Genomic DNA, 12428 nt, shown 5'->3' on the forward strand with positions numbered 1-12428 from the left:
TCCTGCTTGAAAACTCGGCAACGGAAGCTTACCAAATGTTGCAACAGGCTTTTAAAGAGGATGCTATGAGCCACACACAAGTTTTCAAGTGGTTTGGGCACTTTAAATGCCCTTTAAAAAGCAAGACAAGTGAGGTCAAATGTGAAGACGATGATCGTCGTCTTTTTTGATGTTCGTGGAATTGTGAATTGGGAATTTGTTCCCCCTGGCCAGACTGTTAGCCAGCACTTTTATTTGGAAGTTTTAAGACGTCTGCGAGAGGATGTGCGAAGGAAATGTTTGGAACTTTGGCGATCGGGTGACTGGTTCCTTCGTCACGACAATGCCCCCGCACACACTGCCTTACGAGTGACCCACTATTTGGCCTCTCGGGAACGGCCTGTTGTTCCCTACCCTCCGCATTCACCAGACCTAGCCCCGTGCGACTTTTTTCTGTTTCCAAGAATGAAGAAAAATCTAAAAGGGAAGCATTTTGATGATGTGGAGGCGGTAAAAACAGCTTTCCTTAGGGCACTGGACGATATCAAGGTTGAAGAGTTCCAGAGATGCTTCAAACAGTGGGGAAAAAGACTTGACAAGTGCATTGCATCTAATGGAGAGTACTTTGAAAGTGACTGAATGAATTTTGTAAAAAAAGTTAATAAATAAAGTTTTTATACAAAACGTTCGGTGTTTTTTGGTCCCCCCACGTATTCCAATAAGAAATGTACCCACACTTTTTTTTATAGAAGATAGTTGTGCATGGTACAGAAGATTAATTTACCTTTTATAAGGCAAAGTAAAATCATCTCATTGGACTGCAATTTGAAAAAAACTGTAGACCTATAAACTCCAATAACCACCACCTTATAAGTTGCTGAGGGAATTTTTAATTAAGAAAACAAACGTTTTCGATCTATTCCATAGATCATCTTCAGGTTTAAACTGACGAACAAAAATAATTCCAAAGAATGGAACACAAAATATTTAAATTCAAAAAACCCGACAACGGAGCAACTAATTAAAATTAGAATTAAAGCGCAAAAAATACCCAAATGTAAATTAACAAACACATAACAATATTAAAGTTATTAGTACACGCTAAAAATCATTTAACAGATAATAAAATATTAAGGTTCTCCAAATACGAAACACATCGCAAATCATGAGCCATTTGTAAGTCTCTTAATTGCAAATTTCCAAGCTGACGGTAATCCCTCAGCGTCCCTGGCATTAATGCATCTATTCTCGAGTCTACTCTTGTAAATTTCTATTTTTTCCGCCGTCTTTGCTAAAGTTGGAGAATATATTTGTTTGACGATTTCCGCCTCTTCCCATCCAACGACGGATCCTTCGGCCTGGGCCATCTGGGCCAGAACGGTTGCGTTAGAACTTTTCCTTACATCATATTTATGCTCTTTGATTCTTACACCTAGGTTCCTTGTTGTAACCCCTATATACTCGTGTTTTAGTCCTAATTGCTGATTTTCATAAGGGATCCTATAGACCCCAGCTCTATCCTCTTTCTTAATCTTCCCTTTATCAGTTCTCAGAATTTTGTAGAGGTTCGGGGCTCGTTTGAAGATCAATGTTGATTTTTTAATGTCCGCTATCTCCTTCATAATGCCCCGTACATTTTTGTTGAAAGTAAACTTGGTATATCCACTAGGTCTTTGTTTAGAGGTTCTTGTGTCACTCTTTTCAAACTTCCTCACGATACCATTAATTACGCTTCTTCTGTAGCCCAAGCTCTCTGCTATTCGCATGATCCTGTCGATCTCGTTAACCCTGTCCATAACGTCATCGCAATAAGTAAAAGCCCTCCCGACTAAGGTGCGAAAGGCTGCCAATTTATAACAAAATGGATCATTTGACTGGGGCGGAATGTAGAGTGGGCTATGTGCGGGTTTAGTATACACTTTAGTGGATAGATGCCCTCTCTTAAAAGTGATATTGATGTCTAAGAAGTGTACCTCCACTGAACTTTTTTGCTCTAGTTTCAGACGTAGGCCGTCTTCGTTATCGTTAATTCTTTCTATAAAGGTACTAATTCCTCGATTACTTCTCCAAATTATAAGGATATCGTCAACATATCTCTTGTAGTAAACTATACTGTTTCTGAAGCTGTGCAGAACCTTTTCTTCAATTTTCTTAACCACTAATTCACACAGAAGCCCCGACATAGGGCTTCCCATAGGAACTCCCCTATTCTGTTTGTAAGTATGGCCTTCGAAGCCAAAGAAGGATTCACAGCATACCGGGTTAGCCATCTCCAAGACATCGTCCCTGTGGTGTAACAACTCTGGGTTTACTTTAAATAAGGATTCCATTAGCGCTTCCAAACAGGACTCAATTTTTACGGATGGGTACATACTCTCGTAATCTAATATAGTACCCACTTCCTCATCCATCAGAGTTATGTCTTGCAACTCTTTAACTACTACCGTAGGATCCTTTGCAACCAATATACTGTCTTCCAGTAGGGAGGAAAGATAACCGTGCAACCTTTTTTCTAAGAAAAACGTAGGGGCTTTAATTTTTTCCACGTTGGCCTTATTCTCTTGCCTTCTTATTGTTATGTGTTTGTTAATTTACATTTGGGTTTTTTTGCGCTTTAATTCTAATTTTAATTAGTTGCTCCGTTGTCGGGTTTTTTGAATTTATATATTTTTTTGTGTTCCATTCTTTGGAATTATTTTTGTTCGTCAGTTTAAACCCGAAGATGATCTATGGAATAGATCGAAAACGTTTGTTTTCTTAATTAAAAATTCCCTCAGCAACTTATAAGGTAGTGGTTATTGGAGTTTATGTTCAATATGTAGACCTATAAATTCCTATCTGTTTGTTCTCAAGATTAAAGATGGATAGACAGAGTTAGATAGATGAAAGTTGAGGTCCCGATTGACTATATATGAAATCACGTTATTTCAAATAAAAAATTTCCCCCCAAAAGGAGTTAGATAGATGACTGGTACAACTCGACTGCTAGCAGGAAAAGTACGATGCGCACGAACAAAGCACTATTAACCACTCTGCAGTGACCGATATATCTGTCGAGGGCGATCGTGTGGCAGTGGCGAGGGACGGATATATCCGTTAGTTTTTGGCAATGCCCCCAAAAGAATTTATCGCGAAAAAAAATTCACATAAAGAAAAGTCTTTTTTTATTGTTACATAATTCATTTTTTACTAGACATTACCGTTTTGGAAAAAGATTTTGTAAACAGTTATGAGAAAAAACGTGTGAAAAAATACTTTAAAAATTTCCCACGTTTATTCTCCACTACTTTGGACTATACCCGACTATCCCACCGTCGAAAGGTTAATTTGAGATGGAGAGCTCGTAATTTAAATTAAATAAATTTCAGCTTGGCATTGTAACAGTGTCAGTAAATAATTGCTTGTATTCATTTCAAAACACCGAGATGTTTTAAGAATAAAAATTCTGATAAAAATTTTCATGCAATTGTATATCAATTTAGTTGGGTTGTAACAGTTTTTCAGTTTCAAACTTTGCATATAACTGAGAATCGTACGTTCGCAAGATCGAAGACCCAAAATGCATCTCTCTCGAGTTTTATATCCAAGAAACAATTGCTTCGGCCAAGAATCTACGTTGGCTTAACTTCACAATATCAAAAGATTTTACTGGTTATTCGGTTAAAATAAAATTAGGTTGGAAAATTGTTACAAAACAAATATTTCTATTGGCAACAGGTTCAAAAAAGAATTCGTGACTGGCTGGAAGAATGCAAAAAAGAACAGGAAAAAACAACTTGGAAAGAACCGAAGGTGAGTAGTGATTATCGGAGGAAGAACGCACTTTATCAAAATTGCATAAATCGTACCGACAAGTTTAAAATAGCCTGCTGTGCGAACAACGACACAGAAAGCTATTTGAAACAAATCGAAAAAAGTGTCACTCGTCACAATCGAGATAAACAATGTTAAATCCATTAGAGGTATTTTTTAACTCGAATAGTTTCACAAACGTTACCTTATCCGAAAACATTCTTCTTTTACAAATCATTAAAAGCACAGTCATAGGACATCGACACAAATTATAAGGGCATTACTACGGTCTACAGAGTTCCTGCCCAAATTCTCAACTGGGTCGATCCCATCCCCAAACTACCCTATGCTAAATATGCTAAATACCCTATGCTAGACTTTAAACTCTCGTCCGCTGCAGTACAAGAATTCAAAAACTTTCTGCAATTTATCCCAAATATCTCGGAAAAGCCTTTGCCAATTTAGATTAAATAATGTTACATTATGTATCCATAATTTTTTATATGCACGTGTAATATGCGAAACAACCAAAATTCAAGAATTATTCAAACCTTTATGCCCCTAGTGGAGCCTATTAAACGCCGAAAAATGTACCGTCTAAGAGTACGTTGTCGGTATTAGGTTCCGTACACGTAATGATCCTATTACTATTTGTATATCTGGCTAGTAATTAAATTGCTAAATAAGAACCAAACGAAGTATTTGCTCTTTTTGGGTGCAAACACTACGACAGTGGTTGCAAACTGTGCCACGAGATAAATTTGTTATACTTCTCTTAATCCAACATTTCGATATTTTTTGACTATTTTAGAAGTTTGTTAAACTATTGGAGCAGCTCCGCGATCAACCCGTCACCCGGTTTAGTAGTATAGTAGCGTCTCGTACTTTAAATTTAATCCGTTTCGGAAGGCCGTTCGAAGTCCGAATCGATTTTCTCCCGTTAGAAACGACGGAAAACGAGTTAATCCGTTCCCGGACCCCAAACGGTATCGGTTTTTATAAAATGGCAAATACACACAAATTAAGACGGATGCCTTAAATCGGGGCTGTCCAACTGGCGGCCCGCGGGCCGTATACGGCCCGCCAAATTATTTTTACGGCCCGCGAGTACATTTTACTACGAATAAATTTGTTACTAAACTATTATTATTAATATTAAAATTATTTTACTACGTGAAAATTACGGCCACAATGTTCTCATTAATATATTACGAATATTTTAAAGTTTTCTTTTTAGTATAAATAAAATATTTTTTTAATTAACATAAACTGACTTTTCATTTATCAACCTTCTTGGCCCCCGAAACGTTTGGTGAAGAAAATATGGCCCGCGGGCTACGATAAGTTGGACAGGGCTGCCTTAAATAATAAATTAAAATACAAAAACAATAAAATATATACCGTATAATAAAACGAAAATTGCATTTATTGGGTGCACACCATCAAAGACTGCCGCCAGATCCTTTTACCTTATCGTACTACAAGCTTCCTCTTAGGCTTTTTTGCAACGGTCACTAGGGATATACATATAACCAGACACCAAAAATAAAGCAAAAAAGTAACAAAAACAAAAATGTAACGCAATAGACGACTCGGACACAGCAGGCATTTATACTAGTGCATTTTTTCACTTCTTTACAGTTCGAATGTAAAAGCATCATTCGAACTCTAGTTCAAATCTAACGTTCAAAATTAGAATTGTTCGGCCTTATCTAAAAATAAAGCACGTTGCAGGATCGTTACGTTACGGTGTAATATTTTGACACGTTTTATTTATCCGTCATCTGCCAACAGTATAAAAGCCATCTTTCGTAAAGAGTAGCGTAGTCGTAATAAAGTTCGCAACAAATGACACGGAATGCTAAAAGGGAAAAACGACACCGTCGGAGACGGGTGAAAATAAATTCGGATTGTGTATTTAATTAGAAAGCCAAAAATCCCGAAACTTTTTAAACTAATTTTTCACCGACTGCTTTGGATATACAAAAAATGTTAAACGATTGTTTCCAAAAATATAAAAGTAGGGAAATCGAGAGGTGCCAATTTAACCCCGTACGACGCGGGATAAATTTTTTACAGGAAATATACGCGGAGGCAATGAAGTCTCTGGCCGAATTTACGGCCAGATCCGTCGAACTTTACAAAAGGATGGCGGAGTCGCTGCTAATAAGAAATGCGGACGACGTCTCTTCCACCCTCTATGCCAAAGAATTAACGGAGTAAGCTATTTTTGGTTTTTAATTATTCGTCGACTTTTTGCGCAAACATTTTTTATTTTCAGGATGTCCAAAGTACTCTGTTTAGAAGTAAGAATTGTAGCAAATCGTTTTAGTCGATGTCTGAACGCGGCAGCCGTAAGATACCAAATTATTTTTAGCACCTTTAAGATTAATCAAAATCTAAAAGAAATTTGTTTTTTCAGGACGATTCTCTCGATCCCGATTCGGCGACCCCACTTATTACCAGTATTTATTTAGAGGTAACGTATTTATTCCGTATTACCTTATAAAAACTAAATTAATCGACGATTCTAAGCAATATTTTAGAAAATCTGTACTATAATCGCGAACTAAACATTTCGGGACTTGGCTTCTGTTAACGATTAACGTCGAATTGCCGAGAGGCTAAAACCGTTCGCTAATCGATCTTCGAGTCGCACATTTTTAATAGTAACTCGCGCAATACTGCCTTTAATTAATGACAACCGATATATAATCGAAATAAGAAACGCTAGCGACGTAAACAGTTTTATCGCCAGCAAATAACAATTACGCCGTCGGTTTAGTGGCTTAAACGTTTCGTTATTGGTGGCCAGTTAGCGCCGACGTCTCTTCGAACCGTCGTAAAATACGCTTTGTTTATCGTAATCGGGGCCGCCGTCTTTTCCAAAATATAAAGATTGCGTTTTCGACGTTAGTAGTGGCCAAATTTTGCAATTCTCGGTTAAATTTAAAGGTGCAAATCGACGTCTACGTTACTTTTTCAGGCATCGAACAGTTCGACTTACATTCAGGACGCTTTCCAGTTGTTGATTCCGACGTTTCAAGCCATGGCCATCGAACGAAGCGAATAAACGTTGTCGTTTAAAATTATTTTTTGACGATAAAATTTTTGTTAAAATACTGCTTTTTGCCTTTTGTTTTCTTTTTACGAAACGCGTCGATACCGGGAAACCCGGATTCTATCGAATTGCTAGATTTTACGCCGTCTATAGCGAAAAAGTTATAATCGGAATAGATCGTAGTTGTTCGTTTCTTAACACCGCGATAAAAAGAATTGCCACGTTTACGCGATTTTAATTTAACCCGGTCTCGAAGCGAGACCGTCGAAGACGGGACTCGGTTACTTTGTCGTATCGGTGTCCGACCGTCGTAGAAGGACGTACCGAGGAACCGAATTTCGTCCCCGCGGGGTAAAACGAGATTAACGTAACGTAACACGCGTGGTAACCGGCACCAAACCGGCAGCAAAAAGTAATACTGTTTGAGATTCGACGTAAGGCATTACGATTTGACGACTTGGCAAATACTTTAATCTTTTCCTTCCCATTTTGGCATTACCGACGAGGTCAGACCCTTCGCATTCTTTCTTTCGCTATTCCGGTAGAACATTTCTTCGGGCATTTTAAATCTTACTCGATTCCGCGATAACTGGGTTTTTATTTGCACGAATACGTTCCGTCGACTCCGCCCGTTTTAATTTTCCGAGGCCACCCATTTTCGATTTCACTTAGTGTTACGACCAGACGGCGCTCGCCCGCTCTTCCGGTTTTGTTCCGCAGTCCTTATTTCGGAAGGTGGCAAAAGGCACCCTTAACGACACCGCTATTTCTTTACGGAGGGTTTTAGTTTTCCGTACGAAGTACGAGACGGAAGATTAACTAAGTCGACATTTTAATTTTGTTATTTTGTTCGAAACGAGTTTTCCAAACTTTCCCATTAATGTCGATTTAAAACGAGATTGACGTAACATAACGCGCGCGGTAATTTTATCATTTAAACATAAAAGTCGATAAATTAGCGCGTATTATCTAGGCATTGTCTAGAAACTAACGAAAGACCGGTCGCCGGTGCAAACTTTTCGTAAATTTAACGAGGGAAGACGACGGTCTTTCCCTCGTCGAGTTTGTCGAAGGTTCGCACCGGCGACTTAGCGAGAACGCGGTCGCGCGGAGAATACGAAGAACTTACGGAGTAAATCTCTGCAAGAATCGAACCGGAGCGCTTCGAGATTAATTTAAATTCGGAAAACGAAATTATCTCCTTAATCGAATTAACTGCCAAGCTCCGGACATCGTTACCGGACGACGGCGGCCGGCGATGAGCGGCGTCTCCGAATAAAAGTAAAATCGGAAAAGTATCTCTATTTTTATTACGTAGTAATTACGTAACATTAATTTTAATCCCGCGTAATAATTTTTTATTAAAACCCATGCCGACCAAACGAACAAAATCGAAATTATTCCATTAGGATTGCCGACCGCGGCACCCCGCGTTAGACGACCGTCACCGGACAAATAAAACGCTTGGCATCTGCGCGGGTACGGGTTCCACCGCGGAACGTACGACGACTCGGTGGGAAGACCGCGGCGGCGGCGGCGGCTTCGGGTCCGGGAAGGAAGGACATTCGAAGAAAACTGTCGGAAAGTCGATAGCGATACCGGATTCGACTCCGTTACCGTCCCAAAAGCGCCACCGCTCTCCGCTTATCGCACTGGCCGTAGGCTTACCGGCGAGACACTCGTTATTGTTACGAAACGGCAATTTAAGCATCGAATATTAACAAGTACAATAAACTTAAAATGGACTACGTATAATTAACAATACGGGTGGCGCAAACAAATATTGTACGTACTAAAATAGTCGATTAGAAATCCCTTTTAAAAAATGGGACTAAACAAATAAGGAAAAAACAATTTCGTTATTTCTACGTCGATTGGCAAACGATTTGGAGAGCGGCGCTAGAAATTCTTCCGTATCCACGCAACTCCGAGTCTATACGATATTTTTTTATAGAGTTCCGCCATACGTTTATACTAGGGTTTCTCAAACGGGATGGCGGGATCCCGGTTGCTTTTTGACCGGGAAATTCGCTTTTTTCTTATTTTGTGTTAAGGTCGGGGAAATTTTTCAAATAGAAAGTGTAATTAACCGGTAAACTGTCGGAATACGTTTGTATTTATTCGTTTTAAACCTACTTATTAGTTTTTTTAATTTTTACTCGTTACGGCACGTCGCGAACGGTCGATAATCGATACGTAGCTTATTTGTGGCGGGACTCTCGAAATTCTTTACCGCTAATATCTGGAACAATTGCGCTCGCGCCGTCTTAACTTTTAACCGCGCCCGGTAGCTTCGACGACTGCGTAACGCCAAATTGCGCCGATTGGGCCGGGATACGAACCAAGTCCGCGAGTGTCGAGTTTTTCTTCGTAACCCGATTATTAAAGACGAACGAACTGCCGAATTATCGGGCTACGATATTTCGATTAAAAGCGGTGGAGGTAGACGAATCGAGAATACCGGGGAATCTCGAAAACGAACTAGAAATGTGAAAAACACATAATATTTGTCTTCTCTCGAATGCGTTAAACGCGATTCCCGTCGCATCGATCGAATCGAAAAAGGCATTCTCGGTGGCGAGACTTTTTACTACTAAAATAAGAATTAGATCGAGCGATCGGAGTATCGACCGTCTTTGCTTTTTAAAATCTTATAAAAAATTTACAATATTTTGTATTATATTTTATTTCAAAAACGGAAATTGCCTTCTAAGTTCATTTTTTTAAACTCGATTCCAAGCATTTTGTTGTCGTACGCGGTTTCCGACCAGCTCTAATAAATTTTTTCTATTTGTGAAAATGTTTACGTAATTCGAAGGTAATTTTTAATATGTATCTTACGCGGCGTTATTAATGTGATTTTGGAGGTTGCGGAACGTATTAAATTACTTTAAAAGACGAAAATTAATTATATTTGATTTCGCGATAATTTGTATATGTTAAAAATAATTAATTTTGTCCCGGGAAACGGTTCGCTTTTATCCCGGAATCCCGGGACGAGCGAAAGACCGGGAAACGAGAAACCCTAGTTTATACCGCGTACCGATATTGGTATCGTTAATCCTCCTTAAGTAATTTCGATAATCTTACGACTGGTTCTCCATTTTTTTTTCCGCGACAGTTCTCGATTTGTAAAAACAAAGCGCTTTTATTACACGCGTATTCGACACGCGGAATAATATTTAGGCATTCTCCTTAATCTCCGTAACGTCTACCCAAATATTTTATAAATATAACGCGTCCGATCTTATTATTATCCAATTTAATTAACGGGCGGTCGCCGTTTTGTCAGACGCCTTTTCGACAACGTACATTTAGTTTCTCGACGGACGAAATCGTCTTATTACACTTTAACCACTCGAAGAATTTAGTTAAGACGGTATCGATATCGTTATAATTACGTTCCCCGGCTATCGAGCTAGTGGGACCGAGTCGAGCGCCACCCCTACGCGGGCAAAAAAAACTGCTCGGGGAAAACACGTGCGTCTTTAGTTTGGACGCGTACCAAAACGCGGTGCTGGTTTTCTTCTCGCGATAACGAACCGTAGCTTTCTGCCACACGCAACTCGAAAAAATAACTGTTCTGTGGTCGGTTGTAGCGTTACCTATATTACTGCGCCGCCAGGTACAAACTTAACCGGTAATGCGCGATAGTATTTTTTAAAAATCGATATCGATATCGATAATATGACGTACGTGCGGAATCAATGCGTTAAGTCAAAATGATTTACAGTCACTTCTCGACTTAAGACCATTTCGACTTACGTCCGAAGTTGCGGAACCGAACCCCACCATCGTAAGTCGAGAAGTGATTATATTGACTAATGCGGGCATTACTTTGACCGTAAACTGCCGAATATATGTATAATATATATATATATTATATATTATTTTTAAATATATACTTATAAATATATAAATTTATAATTTATCAAATTTCTATTTATTAAAATATATATAGTGTTACACGTAACGTACAAAATTCGTACGGGATAAATTCGTATATTGCGAGAATGCTATTATTCCTCGACGACAATCGAACGAACAAAATGTCGAAACAAAAGTAACGAACACGAAGTACTAAACTTTAAAATAATCGCATCGAAAAATCACTGGTAAGATCGTCGTCGTCGGGATCTTCCTCGCTAGAATGTTCTTGTATGGTTGAAGCGGACGGTGGTTGCTAAATGTAACATTTTATCGTCGTTGCCTTTAAGTAGCTCCTTTGCTAATAACAGTGCTTCGCGGGAATCGGTAAGAACTCGATTTTGTAGTTTAGTTTTTATTAAATTTAATTGCAAAAAAATACGTTCGACTGCTGCATTCGAATGAGGAAGCAATAAAAACATCTATTTGTTTCCAAAGTAAAGTAAAAAAAATATAGAAATATAGAATGAAAATGAATGCTTCGAAACGTACTAAATTGAAAGGAAAGGTATTAGGATTTTATGATTGGTACTAGGAATATGGTGTTAACGGCCGGATGGCCGAGCGGTAAAGGTGGCAGCCTACCGCTCTGGGGGACCCGGGATCGAATCCGAACGGGTCGAATAATCCCCAGGAATTTTTCGGGGGATGATCCGTTCGGATATGTCGGGCCCCGTCCCTCACCACCCGGTCGCCCCATTGTGGGCCTGGCCGAACCCATAATGGGCCTACTAAAAGAGGCCCTCTTAGTGCCCACAGGGCGGAAAGAGTTTAAAAAAAAAAAAAAAAAAAAAGGAATATGGTGTTGGGTATCTTGGTACCGAAACAAGTAAAAAGGTACTAGATTAGTACGAAAGTACTAGGTGGAACAGCACCGGTGCCACCTTCGTAGCCCCGATTCTGTTACCCGACGTCGCCGCTAGAGGCGCCTCGATCTAGTTTCACCTAGGGTACATATACTTCTGGAATCAAACTGATCCAAGATCGCTTCGATCGTTCGAATCGTGTATACAAAGGAACTATCGCGATCCGATCAATCTATTCGCGTATGCAAACGCCATCCAGGATCAACTGGATCGCGATCAAACTAATCCGAGCGGAGGGTAGGATCGGATAAGAGAGATTAAATATGGCGGCTACCGTGGTCGAAGTTAAGCTTGCGGTAAATAACGAAGAAACGCGTTTAATTGTTGACAAAGAAACTTATTTAAAACTTATAAATGGCAAGTAAAAACAACATTATTAAAATATCCGATAAACCGAGATGAAAAAATAAGTATTTAGAGACAATTGTGCGAAGTTGTACCGTACCTCGAGAATGTTTGGCCCGCGCTTTCGTCTTTTCTGCAAGTTTTATCTTTTAATTTTGTGAAATTTTTATTTAAATTCTATTTTGTGGAAAACAATTTCGTTCACAGAGTAATGCGATTTAAAAATTCGTACGAATGAGCGCGAACAATTTTGTCAAATAAACCATAATTCGTAACAGCGTACGTCGTTTAGTACTAACTACAGTTTTAATATCGAGGGATAAAATGGATTATTTTAATTTAATTAACTGATCCTTGTTAGTTAACATATACAGAATTTCAAAGATGATATACGTATATTTTTAAAACTCGGTATATGTTAACTAACAAGCAGACTATTATTAACTAACAAATGTTTG

At 38.9% G+C, this 12428-nt stretch overlaps 1 protein-coding gene across 2 annotated transcripts in view; it reads left to right on the forward strand.

The window, feature by feature from the left end:
* The window catches only part of LOC136987603 (protein FAM114A2), a 46369-nt gene extending 39472 nt beyond the window's left edge, over nt 1-6897 (forward strand). For both annotated transcript variants that reach the window (XM_067285367.1, XM_067285366.1), the window contains 5 exons: nt 3697-3771; nt 5851-5990; nt 6053-6125; nt 6194-6250; nt 6758-6897. In XM_067285367.1, coding sequence (XP_067141468.1) covers nt 3697-3771; nt 5851-5990; nt 6053-6125; nt 6194-6250; nt 6758-6844 — 432 coding nt within the window. In that variant the 3' untranslated portion in view covers nt 6845-6897. The remainder of the gene's footprint in view (nt 1-3696; nt 3772-5850; nt 5991-6052; nt 6126-6193; nt 6251-6757) is intronic.
* Nucleotides 6898-12428: the final 5531 nt, after the last annotated feature.

Source organism: Centruroides vittatus, unplaced genomic scaffold (assembly GCF_030686945.1).
Source record: "Centruroides vittatus isolate TY-2023 unplaced genomic scaffold, ASM3068694v2 scaffold_2520, whole genome shotgun sequence".
Taxonomy (NCBI): Eukaryota; Metazoa; Arthropoda; class Arachnida; order Scorpiones; family Buthidae; genus Centruroides; species Centruroides vittatus.